This window comes from Grus americana, chromosome Z (assembly GCF_028858705.1).
Source record: "Grus americana isolate bGruAme1 chromosome Z, bGruAme1.mat, whole genome shotgun sequence".
Lineage (NCBI taxonomy): Eukaryota > Metazoa > Chordata > Aves > Gruiformes > Gruidae > Grus > Grus americana.
The window spans coordinates 76,502,008-76,525,499 of NC_072891.1; the positions used below are offsets into that span (position 1 = coordinate 76,502,008).

The following is a 23,492-nucleotide window of genomic DNA, read 5'->3' on the forward strand; positions in this document are numbered from 1 at the left end:
CTTACTCTAAACTCAGTCTTTCTGTGGAATAGAAAACAATCCAACAGCACGTATATTGGAGTGATAATGCCATCAACTTCGATATTACATTGTCACAGGATTTCTCATAATTTAATTCTTCCATACTCTACCATAACATTAATATAAAAAGTAAAAACTAAATAAATATATTTCCATGACTGTCACAAGCTTTTAATGTGCATCACTGTATTATGCAGAAGTTAGATCAAAAGTAAATATACCTAATTAATATAGGTATTAAAAACACATCTGGAGTCAGGAAAATTAGGTTGTATTCCCAACTTTTATTTTGTTTGACCTTTAAAAAGCTGAATCACTGCTTCATGCCTCTTTTTCCCTCTTGTAAAAAGGAAACACTGCTACTTTTTAGGATGTTCTTAAGATTTTTTAGGACTTTAATAATGCAAATAAACCCCTGAAGTACTTACTTAACCTACACAAATCATATTATACCTGCACTGAATGTATAAAGTACAACATCACTAATTGCAATAGCATTTGCAGTGGCACGTAGGGATGTCTATCCATGTTCTGCTTGCTATACAAGTTGATTATTTTATTCCTTATCTATCTTTCACTAGCAATTCTTCTACCTGTAAAGTCATCTCTTTTGCTGCATACCAGAATTTAAGTATTATGCTATTGTCTACATGATTACTTTTTATTAAAAGTAGGACAAATTGTTATCTAGACTAACTCAGATAACTATCTGAAATGGGAGGAATTAACATGCACACTGGTAAGAGAATATAGTCACAGATACATTTAACAGGTTATTACAATATTCTTTATGCAACCCTATTTTCAAGTATCCATCCTTTAGATACCATATAGGTAGAGATATGAGAACATTGTAAACTAGTCAAACTGCCACAGACAGGATTTTGGAGCTAATGGATTTGGAAATGATTTGTGTGGTGAAACGACACATGAATTACATATGATTACAAGGAAGAAAAACTATATTAGAAGGCTGCAGATATGGCCTAGAAGTGGCCCAACACATAACAGATTTTCGACATACTAGTTTCATTTTGTACCTGCAAAAAGATGGCTGTACGTTCATCTATTGTTAACACAACATATCGATCTGTATTTCCAAAGAGCCTTAAGGCATAACTACTGCTTCTTTCAACAAAGGTAATGCTGTACCTGAAGAAGAAACATTATTTCATTAAGCCTCAGTTAAGTAAAATAATATTTTCTTAAAGGGAATGAATAACATACATCTTAATATAATTTTTAAAATTACGGTCTTTTCATACCTTAAGCTTTCTCAAATGCTCAAGTTCACTTTAAGACACATTAGAAGAATACACATCAATGCAGCAGTGAATTAATGAAATATTACTGGATTAATTCAATTTTGTTGTTAACCACACCAAATATGACCTTGATATACAACCTTTGAGTTTACAAAAAAAAAAACAAAACAGAAATTAAGATAGATAAATCAAGAAAACATACTTAGATACTCCTTTTGAGTAATTAAATGTATATTGCATTTCTTTTCTTCCTTTCATGATTGTGCAGCACAGGGAAAGCAAACTGAATGAAAACTCCCTGACTGCCATTGGTATGATCCTAAATTTTTCTGAGAGAATGAGAACTGCCAGCAGCACAGCCTCCTGTTGCCAGCTGCGTTAGCAAAGACTGAATGAACATCACATGCTTAGGGCTTTTGGGGAGTCTTGGCTGACTAAGAGAGGAAGTTGAGAACAGACAATTGTCACGCTACTTGGCCTCATCCCTAGGAAACACAAGAGATCTAAACTTGAATCTGCCAGCACTAAGTCCTCTAGAAACTTGTATGGACAGTATATTCAGACATTAACAAAAAAGTGAACTATAAGCTTTTCTGAAACTGTTTAGCTCTTTGATCACCTATTTAATTACTTCACCAGTGCTAAAAGGAGCTAGTGAGAAAGTATCAAAAAGCATTCCTGGCTATTTAGCTTATGGCTAGGCTGAACAGAGAATTTGAACAGGTCAGTGTTTAAAAGTGCATGTCAAATTAAATGTTCAAATTTAAAATTTATTTTAAAATTTCAGATTAAACTTTGACAGACTAGAGTGGTGGGCCCATGCAAACCACACGAAGTTCAGCAAGCCCAGGTGCAAGGTCCTGCACATGGGTCAGTGCAATCCCAAGCACAACTAGAGGCTGGGCAACGAGTGGATTGAGAGCAGCCCTGAGGAGAAGGACTTGGGGGTCATGGTGGATGAGAAGCTCAACATGAGCCGGCCACGTGCACTTGCAGCCCAGAAAGCCAACCGTGTCCTGGGCTGCATCAAAAGAAGTGTGACCAGCAGGTCGAGGGACCAATAAGCCCCTCTACTCCGCTCTGGTGGGATGCCACCTGCAGCACTGCATCCAGCTCTGGGGGCCCCAGTACAAGAAAGACATGGAGCTGTTGGAGCGAGTCCAGAGGAGGGACATTAAGATGATTAGAGGGCTGGAGCACCTCTCCTGTGAAGACAGGCTGAGAGAGTTGGGGTTGTTCAGCCTGGAGAAGAGAAGGCTCCAGGGAGACCTTACAGCAGCCTTCCAGTACCTGAAGGGGCCTACAAGAAAGCGATAGGGGGATTGTTTACAAGGGCGTGTAGTGATAGGACAAGGGGTAAAGGCTTTAAGCTGAAGGAGGGGACATTTAGATCAGATATGAGGAAGAAATTCTTCACTGTGAGGGTGGTGAGGCACTGGCACAGGTTGCCCAGAGAGGTTGTGGATGCCCCTTCCCTGGAAGTGTTCAAGGCCAGGCGGGATGGGGCTTTGGGCAACGTGGTCTAGTGGAGGGTGTCCCTGCCCATGGCAGGGGGGTTGGAACTAGATGATCTTTGAGGTCCCTTCCATCTCAAGCCATTCTATGATTCTAAATGTCAAACATACAATTTTTTTCTTCCTATCGAACTGTAAGTAGACACAGCTAAAAAATGGCTTCACAGCTGACTCAAAGATACAGCAAGGATTAAAACTGGCACGTCTCTTCAGCAACATGGTGATATCAACCATCTGTATCTCTGGCACTATGTTTAAGAGATGCTGCTGCTCTGTCCCCTATTTCTTTCTTGTTTTTTTTCTCCCTGTGATTAAAGGTACATCTATCAGGTATTTCATATTGTGAAAGCAAAATGCAAGAAAATTATTTCAAAGAAAATAATGCACATGTGCAAACATGAAAATTTTTGTATGGGTTAAAGAGTATTCAAAATTAATGGAATATTAGATCTGAATTTTACAAATGAAATTGTTTTTAATTTAGCCTCTCCCAAAAGCTGTGATACTCCAGAAAATGAGACTGGTTTATTGTTGTTTGTTTGGTTTTTTAGCATAGCTCTAGCAGTTAAAAACCAAAAAATCCAAGAGCAATTTTTATGTCAAATTAAATACAAAGTCTTTCAAGCACCAAGAAGCACTGAAGCAAAAAATGGTTTGGGGTAACATTATGATTTTCAGGGTCAAGTAGACAATTTTAAAAGTTTTTTTGAGTAAAAGTGCCAGCTCATTATTAAAATTAAAAAAATGGCATATTCCATTCTTGTTGACATCTGTGTGAATCTATAGAATTAAGCTATCAACTTCAGCAGAAAATTTATCTTCTTGTCTCTTGAAATGCTAATACTGTAATTGCAGTAATGTACCTTATGGCCAAGAAGATGGCTAGTACATGATACAGGAGGACAAGATACATGTCCTGCAAAACTGAAAATAAATAGTCAATAAGATTAAATAGGTTATTTTCACTCACTTGGATTCCAAAAGTTGAAGAATATCTGGCATATTAAGAAGACCTTCAGTTGTCAGAAATACATATGGTATCTGTACCTCCAGAAGAAAGGAACCACAGTGATTCCCTGAAACATTTTGTATATGTAAGATAATACTTTCATAAGCAAAAAACTAAAGATACATTTAGGTATTTAAATAGACATATCTTTTAAAAATTCAGCTTTTATTCATCCCCATTAAAATGCTTCCATTATATGAGTTTTTTGTTTGGTTGTTGTGTTTTTTTTTAATTAAACTCTTCTGAATCTCTTTCAAATTAAGCTTTAATTGCTATTCATTTAGATCTACAGCAACATTCCCTTAGGATGAGGAAGGGTGGATACAACTTGTAATAACTGTAAACAACCTGTGAACTTGGCACAAGTCTTTTATCAACCAACATTTACTGCTGCATCCTGGCCAAAACTAAGCTCACACCATAAGAAAAACACCTTCTTATCTTGCTGTATAGAGAAACTAGCTCTGTTTGCTTAGGTGTAGCCTTCCTAATTTAATACTCAATCTCTTCCACAGGCACATGAATGTAGCATTTTAGGGAACAGAAAATGCTTTCCTTTCATGTGCCAGCCCAATTATTTATTACAATTTGGAAGAGCACTTACCCACTTGTATTGTTTCAGGGAGGGTGGTTTTAAAAGTCATGTAAGTAACATTCAGATTTTTGCACAGATTTTTCCAGCAAGAGTTTTCAGCATAATCATATTCCATTACTAATGAGAAGTATGTCCAAGGGAAGTCAGCTCCAATTTGTTGATTATGTACAATAATACAGGAATATCTACTAAGGCTTAAAAAACCCAACAAAATATTAATAAAATTAAGTTCCAGTAGAATTACCCTCAGAATAAAACAAACACATTTTTACTTTTAAGAATTATCATTGTTTAAAGTCTGTTTACAAAAAAGTATCTACCCTTTCTGAACTTAAAACTGCAATTTCTTTAAAAATTAATTTAAAAATTAAAAGTTCTACTTCCCCCCTCCAGTTATCTACTTGAAGTATTCATATTTTCCTGCAATATCATAATTTGTCTTTATTTCTCTAATGCCCTTCCCCCCCACCTTTTTCTAAAACATGCAGTAAACCCATGTTTTTCTACACATTTTTCTAAACACGTTTTTCTAAAACATGCAAAACAAAATAGAAAGTTTAAAACATGCAATTGTGTGTTTTCTAAAAGTTCCTCTGAGCCTCACAACTAAGCATTTTACCAGAGTGTGGACAAAATTCTCCCCTCCCAGAATGATGCTGTAGATCGATATTTTGAAATTTTTACCCCAGACTGGAAAGTCCCATGGAAATGCACAAAAGGAACAAAAGTTTCACTCACATTAGCCCTGAGTAAAGACTTTGTTCTCAAAAATCAAGAATTTAACTTACTTGCTTATGATATCTTTACAACCTAAAAAGGTTCCTTTTTTCTCAGAATTCAAATCTATAGCTTTTAAACCTGCAAAAAAAAGAATTAAAGCCTTAATCAAACAATGAGCCTCTGTGGGTATGAATCAATGCACAGCAGCAACCAGCAAATGTGGAACAACACAGGATATTAAAATTTTATGTATTATATTGTCTTTCATGAGGAAGTCCTACCCAATTTCAGTTTGTATTGCACTGGTGGGTATAATGATTGAGAAACTTCTGTTTTTGAACACAGGGAAGAAGTAATGCAAACAAGTTTTATGTCTCACAAACTCACAACCCAATTACCCTAAAATGAAAAATTAAAGGCTAGTGCAAAAGGAAGCATCTTTGCCCCTTTATCATTTAAATTCCTTTACACTTTCTGTACACTTCAAGTTTTACAAGTATGACTGGAAAATGTAGTTAAAAGGGATATTTGTATAACACAAATGCCTCTCTTCAAAAGTTTAGTTAGTTGGATTGACTTGTTTTTGCAACCAAGTCTTAAGATCTTAAAACAAATACTTTTCAATAAATATTATTATTATTAAAACCATTGTGAACATGTCTCCTCCCTTTCAAAACATTCTGAAAGACAGGCTTTCTTCTTCTAAGAGCACAGGAAATTTAACTTTATTTTTAAAAGCAGAGGAAGGATACAATATATGACACTGTTGAGAAGGTTCAAGCAAGAAGGAGTTACAAAAATGGGTTTTAAAAAACAATATGAAAGGAATCAGTGGCTTGCTTTAAATATAAGTACAGGCTCAAATAACAATCTTCCTGAAACAGGTTTGTTTTACCAGCTGAATCTGCAATGTTGAACATGCTTGTACAAAAATTACTGACAGGTAAAATGATGAATTGATGAAAGTATTGCTTGTATCAGTGGGGGGCCGGGACATTGGAAACAGTATTTTTTCCCCCTTGAGTTTAATAGATATGCTACAGCTTATGCTTACATATTTAGCAAATATGTAAACAAAGTCAGCAACAGATGGCTAAGGGAAATAATGATCTGTACCTACCTACTAATTTAAGGTCTTATGCTAAGGAGCTTAGTTAAGACTACTAAATTCTAACTGCTCTTAATAAGTTTGCAAGGAAGAAAACTTGTGACCATCAATCAGCTAAAATCAGTGAGACAATCTGACCAAGACAATAAATGCAATTATAATTAGGCAATGGGCTGCCCATATCTCCTTTGTGTTCTGTTAAGTTAAATCTTTGACTTGACAGATGAACTATCATTCTCTTGCAACAGAAAACATCATACCAGAACTCTTAATCAGGGGAAAATAAAATTACAAGAAAGAAAAAAGGCTGATGGAAGAGTTAGGAAACAGAAAACAGTGAAAAAAAGTATATAGAAAGGTTGCTGATGAGGAGAAAATGGAGAAACACCTGCAAAAAGCTTACAAACAGGAATGCAGTGGAGTACAGAATAACAGTCACATTTTCTTTTAAAAATACACATAAAAATAATTATTTACCTTCTACTCTAGATAAAGTGTGAATGAGGGCAGCTTTTTCTCTCTCAGAGTCCATCCTTGTTATGATTAGTATCTGCAAGAAGATAAGTAAAAGAAACTCTAGTACTGTAAAAAAATTTGTTCTTTCAGCATGCATGCATCTTTCTTTCTCCTTTGCACAGAAAGCATGAGATTGACTAAACAGGTGGCAAAAATGGAAACCTCAGAGTTTTCCAGAATGACAATCATAGAATCATAGAATATCTCAAGTCAGAAGGGACCCATAAGGATCATCGAGTCCAACAGCCTGCTCCTCACAGGATTACCTAACACTAAACCATATGATTAAGAGCATTGCCCAGATGCTCCTTGAACTCTGACAGGCTTGGTGCCATGATCACTGCCCTGGGGAGTCTGTTCCAGTGACCGACCACCCACTCAGTGAAGAACTTTTTCCTAATGTCCAATCTGAACTCCCTCTGATGGAGATTCATTCCCTTTCCCCATGTCCTGTCACTGGTCACCAGACAGAGATCAGTACTTCCCCCTCTGCTGCCCCCCTTGAGGAAGTTATAGACCGTGATGAGGTCACCCCTCAGACTTCTCTTAAGCTGAACAAACCAAGTGACCTCAGCAGCTCCTCTTAAGTCTTGGTCTTTCACTGTCTTGGTCCGCCCTCTTCTGGACACACTCTAATAGTTTGATGTCCTTATATTGAGGCACCCAAAACTGCACACAGGACTCAAGGTGAGGCCACATCAGTAGAGTGGGCCAATCACCTCCCTCAATCGGCTAGCTATGCTGTGCTGGATGCACCCTAGAACATGGTTGACCCTTTTGACTGTCAGGGCACACTCTTGACTCTATTCAACCTGCCATCAACCCAAACCCCCAGATCTCTTTCCACAGGGCTGCTCTTCAGCCTCTTGTCCCCTAGTTGGTATGTACAACCAGGATTACCCCATCCCAGGTGCAGAATCTGGCACTTGCTCTTGTTGAATTTCATATAGTTGGTGATTGCCCTGTTCTCTAGTCTATCCAGATCTCCCTGTAAGGCCTCTCTACCCTCGAGGGAGTCCTTAGCTCCTCCTAATTTAGTATCATTGGCAAACTCACTTAAGGTACATTCAATTCCTCTGTCCATATCATTTATAAAAACGTTAAAGAGCACTGGCCCTAAAATTGAGCCCTGGGGAACCCCACTGGTGACTGCCACCAGCCTGATGTAACCCTATTTACTGTAACTCTTTGAGCCTGACCCATCAGCCAATTGCTCACCTGATGTAGTATGGACTTGTCTAGCTGTGTGCTGGACATTTTGTCCAGAAGGATACTGTGAGAGACAGTATCAAAAACTTTGCTAAAATTCAAACTCATAACATCTACTGACTTCCATTGGTCAACTAGATAGGTGACCTTGTCATAAAAGGAAATTAAGTTGGTTAAGCAGGGACCTTGACAGACTAGAGTGGTGGGCCCATGCAAACCACACGAAGTTCAGCAAGCCCAGGTGCAAGGTCCTGCACATGGGTCAGTGCAATCCCAAGCACAACTAGAGGCTGGGCAACGAGTGGATTGAGAGCAGCCCTGAGGAGAAGGACTTGGGGGTCATGGTGGATGAGAAGCTCAACATGAGCCGGCCACGTGCACTTGCAGCCCAGAAAGCCAACCGTGTCCTGGGCTGCATCAAAAGAAGTGTGACCAGCAGGTCGAGGGACCAATAAGCCCCTCTACTCCGCTCTGGTGGGATGCCACCTGCAGCACTGCATCCAGCTCTGGGGGCCCCAGTACAAGAAAGACATGGAGCTGTTGGAGCGAGTCCAGAGGGACATTAAGATGATTAGAGGGCTGGAGCACCTCTCCTGTGAAGACAGGCTGAGAGAGTTGGGGTTGTTCAGCCTGGAGAAGAGAAGGCTCCAGGGAGACCTTACAGCAGCCTTCCAGTACCTGAAGGGGCCTACAAGAAAGCGATAGGGGGATTGTTTACAAGGGCGTGTAGTGATAGGACAAGGGGTAAAGGCTTTAAGCTGAAGGAGGGGACATTTAGATCAGATATGAGGAAGAAATTCTTCACTGTGAGGGTGGTGAGGCACTGGCACAGGTTGCCCAGAGAGGTTGTGGATGCCCCTTCCCTGGAAGTGTTCAAGGCCAGGCGGGATGGGGCTTTGGGCAACGTGGTCTAGTGGAGGGTGTCCCTGCCCATGGCAGGGGGTTGGAACTAGATGATCTTTGAGGTCCCTTCCATCTCAAACCATTCTATGATTCCATGATTAATAAAAGGATAAACAGATTATCATATTTCACATCACATTAACTGATGTTGATGTGAAAGAACAGGAAATGGCTTAGTCAATAGAACTTTTATTTCTTATTAAAACCACAATAGTCCTTCTGTCTATTCTGGCTCATCGAAACCTGTTTCTGAACGTTAGGGAACTGTAAACAATCTTGTAATTGTGAATAAAATAATATCTGTTCTTACCTTGCATGCATATGCATAACCTTAAGTCAAACAAAGAAATCAAAAGTCAGAAAAGTTATAGTTAAAAATTTTAAAAATCATATCTAGTTCAGAAGAAAAGCAAAATTGTCACAGAGCTGATGTTAATATGACAAAATTGTCATATGTCTCCTAGTATAGCAGAATCCTAGTATCACAAAACAAAATGTGTTACTCTTAAGAAGAAGAAAATGATGCTGAAATCAGGGTCTATTGAAGGACAGACACCAAGACAATCAACATAATTTTGTTTTGGTTGCTTCACTGCCATTTTAAATTCTAAAAGGCTGTACAATAAACTATTATATTTTTCTTCTCAGGAAAATTTAATGAAAAGATGTTCAGAGCTCTTAGTGCAACTCTTAACAGAAACAAAGGAAGAGGAAAACTCCAGGAAGTAACATATGGAAAGAAATTAAAATAAATGAAAGTAAGCTTGAAGATTCATCTTTTTTGGCTGTGTGTTCAGCAGCATAAATTCTATTCAAAACAGTCAGGACACTTAAAAAATTATATATTTTATCCCTTCTGTTTTATGGTAAGTATTCTGTAAATAAATAATACATGGTGGTTTACACTGCATGGTATCACCCAAAATATTCACATATCCAGAAAAAAAAGGTCTTTGGATAACTTGAATCTCCTCCACAACTCTATCCTCCATGCCATAACTATCACTTATGGATATTTGCTTTTTATACAATTATAATGCCAGGAGATTGGCCTGATATATGGGTTAAGCAGAGGTCATCTATAGATAACAATACCAATATACTCCACGGTGTGTATGCTCTGAGACACACTGTACAAGTACACAATCCTGCCTTGTGCTATGATTCTCCTTGCACCAGAAGACTGAGGCCTTCAAATAAAAAGTTATATTTTTCAGTAAGTGATGTGATATAACATATTTACCAGAGAAACAAAACCACCTGCAACAAGATGAAGCCCTGGCATTGTTAAAACTCATATACATAGTATCTCAGTCATGCAACAAGGGGAGATTTGATCAAACAGAAACCTGCGCTGCTTCTGATAGAGGTCTTAAACTTTATGTTACCCTTATTTAGTAGATACTTAAGAGTTAGAAATTATAAGACTTTCTTCCATAAATTGACACTTGTGGAAAGATGGCTTTATAATCACATCGTTTGGAGCAGTTTTGTTTGCTTATAGAAATTGTTTACATTGTTAACCTTAACATTGTGTTCCTCTCCATAACTTCGCATCCAATTCAACATTTGACACTGAAGCTCTCTTATTTTGGGATTTGTTTCACACTTTTTCTGGCTGCCGTACTGTACAATCTTCAACTGCCTCCAGATGCTATTTAAACAGGATTCTAAGATGGTTTTATAGATATCCTTTGCCTTGGACAAATAACCTGTTAATAAAGCAACAAGATAAGTAATTGCAGTGACAAAAGATAATTGCCAAGGTTTGTGTTTAATCTACACATAAATTTAAAATTTATGTGAAGGTATCTTGCACAAAAAAGATGAAAAATTAATGGCTCACCAATACGGAAGGATACTATTACTACTAATTAGATACATAAGTGGCCTTTATAAAACTGCTGTATCTCCTGTACTGTCTGCTATATGACTCCAGCTAGAATTATAGAACATTGCATTCTATAGCAGCAGATACCAGCAGCAGCACTGTTATATTTAACATACAAATAACAACTTTATTTATATTCCCACTGTCCAAGGTTTTACTTGTCCTGTGCTTTCACCACTTCATATTATCACAAGTATTTCTCAACTCTGAATAATGCCTTTTGTATATAAATGATGAACAATGTTGGGGTTATTTGAAAATGCATAAAGAAAAAATACATCTAAGATAACTGTGATGAATCACACAGCACAGCACAACATCACAACAATATTGAGGACTACAGGGCCTACTTATTATCTGGCTCAATTTTCTAAGTTTTTTTCAGATCTTTTTTACTTGTACATTCTCCTGTGTGAGGTGTTCCTGGGATATGGAAGGACAGGTGCTGTGTAATTCTGAAATACCATCTAGAAGTGCTTTTGCCACAACAGAACAGAGGAGGAAGAACTGCTCAGTTGTATCCCTCCCATCCTCCTACACTATAGTAATTGTAGAAATGAATTCTACTTAGGATTCTACTTATATATTAATTCTGTTTTTTTCTTCCTACTCTTTTTTTGCTAGAAATATTTAAGTGAATACAAAATAATTTCTTTTTCCAACAGCTTGTTTTATGGCAGATGTTTTTCATTTTTCCATCCATTTTAAGGAAACACCCTCCCTCCATCAAGGGTTAATTCAGAGTGACTGAAGTTAGAGCTGTGTTATCTCCTATAAAGACAGAAGGAGCCTGACTTTCCTAGGGCATTCGTAAAAGCTGACTTCAGCTCCTTATGAATCTATTCTGATAGATCTATCTGAAAATTTAAAATACACAACTATGGGAACTTGAGAAGCATGGCACAAACCATTTCAGGCATAAAATTGGGTTACAACAGATTTTCATACTCCAAATCTGAGTAGCATAATACTAGAAAAACTCAAAAAAAGCTTCTGTGTGGGTCCAGTGTTAAGAATTGGTCTGTAACTTCAAACTCCCTGCTTCATGATACATTAGATAATATTTCAGATTTTGCTTAAAATGCCCTCAGTTTTAAGCATCTCATTTTCAGGGAGTCTAAGAATATTTTTAGGTGGAAAGTGTTCCATAGTCACAGAAGGTGGATTGTAAACAACAAAGGACTTGCCATTTTTGCATGTTTCTCACTTTCCACACAGAGATTCTAATGAAAATTTGTAATTCTGAGACACAACACATTATATATATGGAAGTCCATATGAATGTTTTTTAGGCAAATCCATGTAATGAAATACACAGTTCTATTTCACCATGAACTGAGCATATACATTATGAAAGTACAATGTGCAGTGCATTCATTTCTAGTGATGTATCAAAATTAAGGAAGCAAAGGGGGTTGAGTATCATATTGAAGCTACAGTGGAGGTATACTGATGGCAAAGAATAACAGCCTACAAACATGAAGGACGGACTGCAGAATACACACAAAGCATTGGGTTTCTGGGTATCATTATTCACTACTAAAAACAAACCTAGTGCTGTGTCCAAGCCACATGTTAATAGAAGATCTCGCACTGTCACCAACAGGTGCACCAGAGCAGCATGTCTGAACAGCATGATTTCCTTCTCATCCTTTACACCTTTACGAATAGAAGACACAGGTGTGGTCTGTATAAAATTTCAGAAATCACGCTATACATATGTAATCAATTTAAAAGATCTCAGAATTTTCATTAAACACACTTAAACAGACATAATCTTGAAAGGTCGGATCTGGCGGTCTTGGCAAATAGCTTATGATACAGCATAACTTTTCCCATGTCATCAGACCCAGAGCAAGTGGCACACAGGGAAGTGTTTTTGAAAGGTGTGTAGGGATAAATGGTGCTTGCTAGAGAAGGGGTAACAGTTCCCCTAGGTATGCCATTAAATCCACACTGCCTTACTGATTTTAGTAAGGCAATCTTTAAATAGACATGGAAACTGATAAATTTCCCATGATACAAGTCCAGTTGTTCACATTACTATTTCCTCATCTGACTAGACAAATCACTACATTTTTCAACAGCACTGTAACTCCATCTGACCCATTTTCCAAACATTTCAGAACTCTTACCAAGAAATCAAAATTGCAGATTATCCACAAATCAATACACAAATTGAGCTCTTCACAGAGCCTTTTCAACAAATTTTAGACTATAAAAGCCACATTCTCTATGGCAAATTATTTGGGCTCAGCTAGTTTTCATAGATATCATGAGAAAAATTCCTATTGTCTTCCAATAATGATCCATGTAGAATCTTAACTTTTGCTATTTCCTTCCCCACACCTAATTAACCTCTCATGATGAGATTCTTAACCTTCTTTGAGAAGGTAAATTTGGAGGACATCTGCTTCTTCTTGGACCCACAGAGTAAATCAAATATTTTATGGGCTGCCTATTCTGTATTATGTACTCATTTTGAATAAATCTTCAAGGACTCAACTGAATAGGAAGGAAATACCAGTCTGAAGAAGAAAGGCATTTTTTGGAATTGCACACAGGGAGTGGTGTAGTTCATTATCTTAAAACAAAGATGTGACTGCTGCAGAGTAAGTCAGCTTAATAATAAAATACTTCAGGATGCTAAAAAATGCTTGAGGAAGATAATTAAAGAATAAATTATTACAGCTGATCAAGAAATTACTGAATGAGATGCACTATACTAGAAAAATATTACATAGTTCTATGTACTGGGATCAACATAGCTTTTAATTCAAAAAGACAAGTAAAGCACATCGGAAGGAAAAATCAAATTTATGAACACAGCATACAGAAGAATTATCTGGAAACAGCATGGAAGACAAAGATCTTGCCACTATTCTGTATCAAAAGACAGAAAGTGACTGTTCATCTCTGTCACTGAAGGTGCTGAAACTGAAGGACTATGTCCAGTTCTTGACACCACTCACCATAAAAACTCAGTAAGGAATACAGGTCATTTAGAAACAAAGCAAGACAGTAAGAAACTGCATTTTATGATGAAAGACTGGAGCACTTGGTGATATTTGGTGCAGAAAGAAAAGACCAGTACAGGAAAAAATAATCTTTGAATAGATCAATACCATCATAATAACTGATTGTTTTCTATGTTCACTGGGGAATTAATCAGAAAATGCATCAGCATACTCTGAATAAAACAGAATGAGATTAGATATTGTGAAACTATTTAAAACCAGGAAGGTAATAGAAGAGTGAAGTAAGTTACCAGGGAGGTTTTGGAATCTCCTACAGAGTTAGAGAAATATTCATTAGAAATGAATTGGCTATGTTAGAGTTTTCCTCATTTCTATGTTTCTATGGACCTTCCAGGAAGAAAATTCTTATCTCCTTCTGCTTCTTTAGTTGGGCGCAAAATGGAAGACTTCCTTTGCACTTTTCTGCCTCTTCATTCCAGACAACGGTAGCTAAATCAACCTGACTTTTTTCCAGTATTTTAAACGAAGAGCAAAAAGCTCTTACTGCTTTCCTTCATCTGTAGTCCAAAGATCCACTTATTTCATGGGTCAATTTTGTGTTCAACAACAGTTATTTTTGATAACAAGGGATGAGTAAATATTATCCATTCCTCAGAAAACACTTGCCCTTAAAAGGAAGGTCCAGTTGATGACTATTTGCCTCCTCAGTATTTCAGCCACTAAATATTTTCATTGATTTAATTGCTCTAATTTTAGCAATTGGCAATATACTGCACAGCTAATTTGCAAGCAAAGAGGGCCTTGAAGTTTGAATAGGCCCAGCTCCTACTTTTGGAAATATTTCTACAGCATGTAAACTTGATTTGAAAGGATATAATTCTTCTTAAACTAATCTCGAATTAAAATGCACTCTTAAAAATATTTTTCTCCTTGATCTTGAGAAGCAGTAGTAGTTCTCTGTATACTTGTCTCAGTAATGTTTTCTTTTCTGTGATTGACTGATACAGATACTGAGTTTCTCCCTCATGATTATGAAGATGTTGCTTGCTTTCTTGTACGCTCCCTCAAATTAAGAGAACCCTGCTGCTGACAATTTTAATATGGTAATTCTATAGATCACAGGCTGTCATTCTAGTGCAGAGACCACTAACATTTTTTTTGTTTGCCTTCTCTCTCATTGGTAATTTCATTATCATTAGTTTTTGTTTGAGAAAAATTCATTAAGCACAGAAAGCAATGAAGTTTAGATAGCTAAAAGTTTATCGCATAACTTGTGTTAATATAAAATCTTCATAGGTAGTAGGCAGCCTGCTATGTTATCCTTATAACTAGTACTCAATTATGAGCAAAAACTCAAAAAAATGATCCAAAATACATCTTCCTCAAACACAACCTGTATTTTGCTGTGAGTTTTTCCTGCCCCTCTCTTTATCTATAGCCAAAATCTTTGTAAGAGTTCACTGATTTTGCTGGTTTTGGTTTTCATTGTGTCTGTTTCTATTCGGTTTTCACATGCCACATAGGAGAGAAATGAAATCAGAAAGAAACAAAATTAATATGGAATTTTTTTCTCCTCATTTCTGACGTAGGCTTGGCATTTTTCATCCTGCAGGTGTGACAAACACTATCTACTAAAAGGAGCAAAACAACAAAAACACATAGACAGCTTTTAATTTTAAAATCTAACATGAAAAATAATTTAAACATTGTTCAATATAGAATAAATATTTCTGAGCCATATACAAATATTTTAAAATGAAATTAAATTAGTATTTTTTGTATTACAATATTCAGGTTAATAAATGTAATGCTGAACAACTAGGAGACATTATTTTGAAAATAAAAGAGTAAGTCAATTACTGTAACTCTACAAGATAAACTGCTGAAAGATTTATCATTAATTTATCAAATGTCCTGAATTTTGTGTCACCAATTAAACCGATATCAGTATTTAAGATGAAAAAACCCATTATTTTTTAAAAAATATATACCTTCTTTAAAATGATCGCATATCACTTTCTCTTGCTGTTTTAAGAAAAACCTTGTGTGATCAAATTTAATGCTGTCAAAGCTCCAATTTACAGAAGCAAGTACACCCAGATGTGTCAAATCTTTTAGAACAGGAGTGGCTGCTTCTTCCAAGAGGCAGTATGCCTGGCATTGGCTTTCTGGATAGCACAATAAACAAAATATAAAATTTGGTTTCATACACTACTATTGGACAAGATTATTCAAAATACCTAGCAAAACACAAAGAACACTGTCTTCTTCACGAAAGGTGGAACATTAACAGAAAAACAGTTGCTTGCCAGTGAGCCTCCTGGGTGGCAGAATTAAGCTGCTCCTCAGCAGACAACCATGTTATTCCATACATTTCATAAAGCGATCAAACTCTATAATGAAAAGTTAGGATTTTCTACTTCTGTGACTCCCACTAAGATTGTACTATTATTCCATTGTTCTACAGCCGCCTTCTACTTTGTAGTCTAAACTGAGACTTAGTCTCTTTATATCCACTTGTTACTATAACTTCAACTTAAACAGCTCTTCTTCTTCCCTGGTAATTAACTTCTAATGTCTTTGTCTAGCAAGGCTAAACAAGCCAGTCTGTTAGTCTCTTTGTTCTTTCATAATTACAGTTCTGAATAGCTTCTGGGTGGCTGTTTTACAATTCTTTCCAAATTACAACTGAGTTTCCTTCTATTAGCATCCATGACAGAGCTGTCAATTGCTGAATGAGTTGAAAGGGATGCCCTTTTCCTCAGGCAAGGTGAAACTCTTCCATACGCATACTTTTTTAAATCTATAGTTGAGTTAATCACATCAACAAGATTAGAACTCTGTGATTATTCACTTTAAAAGATTTACTATTACTTTTCAAAAATATTTTCAACTGATCTATACAAATCATTTGACCAGCAGCTGATCAATGCACTGTTTCATAACAGCAATTAATAACATGATATTTTTTAAGCATTCTAAAAAAAAAAGATATGCTATTATGTCCAGTTTTTCCAGCCTTCATGGAAATAGGTCAGATACTATAGTATTGTGGATGCCCATTGTATAATTTCATTCAGGCAATCCTGTATTAATTTTTTAAAGTGTATTTCTAATCATGCATCTTCAATGTTCCACTGTTAAGTAAAGTACTTGTGTGAATCTTTCTAATCTCTGTTTTGTCTTTAGTTTGGTTTTGAGAAACACTCCTTTCCTTCCTGTGCAAAGCCACCATGGTGAAACACACTTTATGTCAAGGAGTGCAATAGGACATTCAGTCCCAACAAATACTACCTTTGCAAAATGCTAATTTTTGTTTTGATTGCAGAAAAGCTTTAATTTTTTTCCCAGTTGCAATAAAGGAGTCTTGCTTCAAAATTTATTTTAAAAAATAAGCTTATAGCTGTTACTTGATTCCCATCTCAGATGGGAACAGATGAAAACACTGCTCTACTCTTTCACTAGTTCTGTGAAAGAGACTCCCATTAAGCACATGGTTAGAGTGAAGGCATTTCCATGGAAAATAAAAGTAATCTGTGCTAGGCCCACAACTTTCTAGTACTGGGTGTGCTTAATTTGAGGGTGTAAAATATCTTGGATACATATCTTCTAGGTTCTTCTCCGCTATTTCTACTGCATGACAAAATTGTTGTAAGTTTATATTTTTTGATACAATGCCTTGAAAAGTACAAGAGCAAGAGTTCACAAGGTAAGGCTGTCATGTATGAGATAAATCCATAGTGGATTAATACTGTGTTAAAGACATTTCCTGCCAAAAGGACTGCCAATCCCTTCTGTCTCTAATTCTCTCATTTACTCTGTCAGAGAAAAAAATGTAGAATAATAATTTGAGGGTACTGATTGGCTTGAAGAGATCTCATGCCTGCTGATTAAGATCAGACATAACTTGAAGTCTATACTTTTTAGTTTGCATGCAATTGGCTTTAGTCTTAAGACAGAATTCCATAGCCTGCTCTCACACCTATATCTAAATAAATATCCATCTATTTGGAATGTTTTCAGTCACAAGGAGTAGAGACTAAGCCTAATAACTTCCATAGTTGTCTGAGTGGTACTATTTAATATAAAATTATATTGCAAAGCTATATAAAATAAAGCACATCCAAAAATAATATACCTGATGCTTTGATATTGACTGTGACACTATGCTCATTCTCTTGTTCTTTTTCCTCTATTCTTACAGTCTCACAAACAGAACTGTCCTCTTTGTGAACATGCATATGCTGTTCTTCAGGTTGTAGCACTAAATCATTAAACCACAAGTGAACATTTAGGTACAAATAACACAAATACAGCTCAATGAATAAGAAAACTATTCTATAAATGATTCTACATGCAAAAATATTGTCATATTAAGTAGTTTCCATAACACATACGTTTTCTTTTCATTAACTTCTTTATTGCTTTCATGGGCCCATATAGCATGGAAAAAACATTGAGACACCGAAAGAGATGAGGCCCTGTCAGCCTTCACAGCCCAAGGAGTCAGGTAATATCAGCTTCCTCTTCCTTAGGGCAGAAATTCAGAGCTGGAAAAATTAAGGAGCTGGTACTATAGCTCTGTAATACAGCTTCAAAGGAAAGCTCATATGCCTTTATATGGAGGAAAGACATCTATGAGAGGAAAGATACTGCTGATTATAAGGAGCTCAAAACATGAAAAATATCTGAGTGAGTATGAGTAGAAACAGCTAGATACTGTAAGTGATCCAGAAAGTATACAGAAGCTGCAAATGGCAGGAAAAAAATAATAAAAATTGATTGCTGAAAAGAACTTTATCTCCTGTCTTATAGCTATCTTCTGCAACTTGTTAGTATTTCTAAGTCTCCTTCCTTTCTTCCTTACAAATACTGATGCATGAGCTACAGCTTCTGCCCACAAAGCTTCCTTTGGCAGCTCTACCTCTTTGTTTCTGAGAGAGGTTCTGGCTGAAGAGGTGTCTCCTAAATATTGCTGATTTTTTCTAGTTAAGAATGTCAGAAAACAAACTGATTGTACAGAGACAGAAAAGAAAAAAACTAATTTTTTTTTCTAGTTAAGTTAAAAAAACTTTCCTGATTTTGAAAAGCTATACAGGGTTCAAAATTGGATCAATGATCTGTTTCTACTACTTCATGTGTATTTTCTGAACTAAATATTATACACAATGACATCTTTAAAAAATAAGCCAAACAACAAAGACAATAAAGAGCTCTACAAGCTGTGCTGGCATTTCTTATTTTCAACTAAATTTAGAATCACCCTTAATAAAAACTTTTCATTATTACAAAAGTATGTAATAATTTACATTTCAATGGGTTCTCTATATATCAGACATAACTGATCTGCAACACAGTGGTCTACCTGTAAACATATTCTAAACTGCATTTAACTTATTTAAACCTCCACAAGCTTATTTGTAAATGTAACAGAGTTTGTCTTCAATACATTGGGATTTCTTATTAGAAGATGCAGTTCTAGTCAGATTTCACTAGATGGTAGCACAAAACTTTAGTTCAGATACCTTGCCCTCCTACTTTTAAAATTGGGATTGTTGCTTTCTGAGGCCATGGAAGAGTTGTATGCATGTCTACAAGTGTCAGTAACAGATTAATTTACAAAGAAATGATTTCATCCACAAGATTACATAAGCTTGCAATTAAATATCTCAATGCTATTCCATAGGAATTATTGCTGAAAGCTTTTAGGTAACGATTTTAATATTTTTTTATGCTGAGACATATAACTGAAACACAGATAAAAGTTCTGCCATACAAGTCCAAAAAATGAAAAATATTCTTTTTTTAATACAACTTTATCCTGAAAAATTTATCTGGAAGTATGTCACTGTCTCCTGATATTTTGTGTCACAAATGTTTCTTTTTCAAAACAAAAAAGGACTTCTACTTCTTTTCTCCCTCTGCTATTTTGCATTTCTGCAATGATCAACACATAGCCTGAGATTCTTTCATTAGCATTGTCATCATCAATAACAAGGCTACCAACAACTTTCTGTTTTCCCTAAGACCGGTTCTGCCTCATTGTTCCATGGCGTTTGCACCAAGGTAACTGGCTCAAATGGTTCTTTCCAGAGAAGAACTTTAAGTCTCTTTCATTGTCTAGGCTACAAAAATAAGAGTATTGATAATTACTATTTGATAACTACAATTAATTTCATAAGTACAATTGATAACTACTATTTCTCCAAAGAGGCCAGGAGATCTGATTCAGAACATATGGACAGAAGAGATCTTCTGGATTAAGTACCATTTAGAGTTACTTTGCCAGAACATGAATAAACTCACATGTTTATTTTATTAAAAACCACTTCCACCACCAAAAAACCACCCCAAAACCAAAACCAAATCACTCCTTCCTCCAAAGAAACAAACAAAATCTCCTAAGATATCTAAAGGAAAAACCAAACATTGAAAAATTCAACTATTTTAAAGATCATAAAAATGTTATTGGCTTTAAAGGATTTTTTCCCCATAAATGCTAGCATGAATTAGCATCTATTGCAATTGGTACAAGAGAGCAGAATTAGATCCTGGAAAAAATGGCAGAATAAAATGGTTCACATACCTTTTTCAGGACTATCTACACATTTTTTTTCCTCTCTATGGGTGAGTGTATGTTTAGATCTCAGCATGATAAAGTTGTTCAGATCAGAATCATCATTGTCCCATTTTGTAGCAAGTGCAAATGATGCGGGCTTTTGACTATTGGATGAGTTGTCTTGTTTACAAGACACGTCTTTACAGCTGACTGATTCAGATGATTTGAAAGTTTTGTTTTCTTGGTTTAAGAAATAAATTGCCTCTTCTACCTTATTCTTTTTTATGCTTCCTCCAGTAAGCTCTTCCACAGATGTATCTGAACTGTTAATTTTGTCAGATGATGCAGCACTCATATGCAGGGCAAAGTGCTGCCTTTGAGTCTGTGGTGACATGTAAAGATTAATTACTTTGTCTGGCTGATGTCTTTCAGCAGAAAGCAGCTCCTGGTTTGTCATGTAATTCTTCTCTTCAAGCCATCCTAAAAAATAAAATTTAATTTTTCCACTGCAACATAGATTTTACCTTTTCTTCCTCCTGGTTGGAGTTAACTATTTTGGATAATTATAGAGAAAGCATTTTTTTATTTCTTCTCCTGCCTTAGAAGAGTCCACTTTTAGAAAATTTGTACTGAGTAGTCCTAAGTAGAAATGTACAATATTGAGAAACAGAAGGCCATGCTACTGTTTGGAGAAGTTTTCACCATCTGCATGGTGCTTACTGGTGTTAGATTTCTAGGAAATGGGATGCAACACACTTCATTAGGAAGAAAGATTAAAAGACTAGCAGATTTTTTTAGAGGGAAAAAAAAAAGAGTAAAGCATGCAACTAGCTCCCTCTAAGGATGTGCTTAAGTAGAACTGCAATTTTTTGCATTGCTGCTGCATGTCCATATTAAACATAGTAGGTAAACACTGAGATACCTAAAAAGCAGTTAAGTGGAAACGTTCTTTCCTGAGCAGTGCCAATTTGTTTCACAATACATCATGTTACTGTCCATCCTTGGAGTTCTACAAGCACAAGTGGTACTTTGCAGTCAGGCCATAAATATATCATAAAATCTAAATAATTTTTTGCATGTTCTGTTAAACTTTGATTGTAAGTATGCATAATGGTCTATGAGAAATTCTAAAGTTCATGAGTGGCCCACATTTGAAACCACAGCCAGCATGAAAATAATCTCCTCTGAATAGCATCACAAAATAAAGAATTTTCATTGTAACATACACTCCCCACTGACCTTCTGCAGACAGAACTATACAAATGTCTGCTTTATTAAAATATTCCAATGTAAAATTATTATTTGTTAAGAAATTCTCCTGTATGAAACTACTTTATTAAAAAATAGTATGGCTGGTGGAGGCTACTTTTCATCTGTACATTAATAGAAAAGATAACTTCGTGTAATTAAATACTTCTGTTCCTACAATTTATTCTAAGTTTATGAAAGTACGCTTTAATTGTAGTAGTGTTGCTACTTCACATTGCTATAAAACATTTTGTTCTTGAGAATAAGAAATCTTCCATTTCCTTCCTTCTTGGAGGTATGTAACTGTCATTGTGTGATTCTCTGTTAAAGTACCTTTGCCTTTTTATCACTTTCTTTAAAAAAGCAGATACTTACTTTCTAACTGATGTGATGTAAATCGTGTAAATGTTTCTACTTCTGTAGGAAGCAAACTGTTTGCATTACTGACATCCATATTTAATTGCTCCAAAGTTTCTATGGAGACTGGATTTAAACCCAAATGAAGCCACCAGCCCTCCTCTAGTGAGCTGAGCATTGGTGGTTCTACCTCAAGTGGTAGCAATTCCTTCAGTTCTGTAAGTGAATGTTGCTGATAGACAAGATTAACAGTCTCATGCTCTACAAAAAACAGAAATCAACATATAATATTAATAATCTAGAAACAGGAAAAATGAATGTTATTTTGGAAAAGAAGGTTCCCAACTACTGATGATCTACTACATATAGCCATTGTTTATACTTCCATTTGTAACTCTTAATAGACTTAAGAGTAAAGCAGTTAGTGTTATCAGAGCAAGCATGCTTTTTACTTATTGAGTGTATGGGTGTGTGTGTGTAATTCTTTTTCAGATCTAATAATGTGTAGCTGCATTTCTAAATTTACAAATGGTCTTGTTCACTATCTGTGGGTTTACTTGTCATGCTTACAAAAACTTAACATAATCCTTACCTGAAAAAAAAAGTACTTAAATAGTAATAAACCTTCCATACATTATTTTCAACTATAAATGAATTTACAAATTAATTGGACAATATAACAAGTCCATATACATAATTTAATCCTGAGACTTGTAAAATGAAGGCAAATGAAATCAAAGAACAGTGGTAATGAGTATTCTGGTGCTGTCAAAAATAGCAGCAATAAACGATTTTGTATATTTTGCTTCCTCACATGAACTCTGCTCTTGTCAAGTTATTACTTTCTATTAACAGTATTTTTCTATTGATCAATACACATTTTGAAATATTATTTAAGGAAAAATAGCACACAGAAAAGAGTTTAACAGATTACCAAATTTCAATTACCAGAGTTATTGAATATAATTACTAGTAGTGAGTTGAACATTTTCATAATGAAATAAAACTCTTACTTCATTCAAATTACCTCCGTAGAAGGATACATGACATACCGACTTCTATGTTGCCATACTTAACTTTTTATATGTACTAAAAGAATCAGATAATCCAGACTTCAGAGGGTTACATTAATTGGATAAACTTCAATGGCTCAAAAGATGTGCTCTGTAATATAACATCTTTTTTGCTATAGTTTCTCCATGAACATGGAGCTCTTCAACATCAATTAGAAATTGATCATCAATTAGAAGTCCTTACCAACAAGCAAAAGAGCGTTCATATTATCCCGATACTTCTCTGACTGCCAAATCAAACGTTCCAAGTATTCCCTAGAGGGCTCTGTAATCAAAATACTAAGAAGAAAATAAAACAAGACTTGGAGGTATGAAGTTTAAAAGCATTATCTGATGAATTTTGATTTATACACAACTACCTTTTAAGGATCTACTTTCTCTCTAAATTTTCAGTTCATCCATTCATTCACTCACTCATTCATTAAATTTTCTTCTTGTTCATATAGAGGGTCATTTCATGCAAAAGCACAATGAAGAGGAAGGAGTAAGAGAAGCCATCAAGGCTGGTTCACAAAGTAAAGCAGCA

The 23,492-nt window shown here is 35.7% G+C and overlaps 1 protein-coding gene across 1 annotated transcript in view; it reads right to left on the reverse strand.

Moving 5' to 3' along the window:
• The window catches only part of SHOC1 (shortage in chiasmata 1), a 56,953-nt gene that overhangs the window by 8,468 nt on the left and 24,993 nt on the right, over positions 1–23,492 (reverse strand). Inside the window, exons 10-22 of the mRNA XM_054809928.1 lie at positions 23,151–23,245; positions 21,912–22,154; positions 20,316–20,768; positions 17,868–17,993; positions 15,721–15,897; positions 12,303–12,410; positions 10,385–10,572; positions 6,710–6,782; positions 5,193–5,262; positions 4,414–4,598; positions 3,771–3,876; positions 1,062–1,173; positions 6–127 (exon numbers count right to left, since the gene is read on the reverse strand). Of these exons, the coding sequence (XP_054665903.1) occupies positions 6–127; positions 1,062–1,173; positions 3,771–3,876; positions 4,414–4,598; positions 5,193–5,262; positions 6,710–6,782; positions 10,385–10,572; positions 12,303–12,410; positions 15,721–15,897; positions 17,868–17,993; positions 20,316–20,768; positions 21,912–22,154; positions 23,151–23,245 (2,058 nt within the window). The remainder of the gene's footprint in view (positions 1–5; positions 128–1,061; positions 1,174–3,770; positions 3,877–4,413; positions 4,599–5,192; positions 5,263–6,709; positions 6,783–10,384; positions 10,573–12,302; positions 12,411–15,720; positions 15,898–17,867; positions 17,994–20,315; positions 20,769–21,911; positions 22,155–23,150; positions 23,246–23,492) is intronic.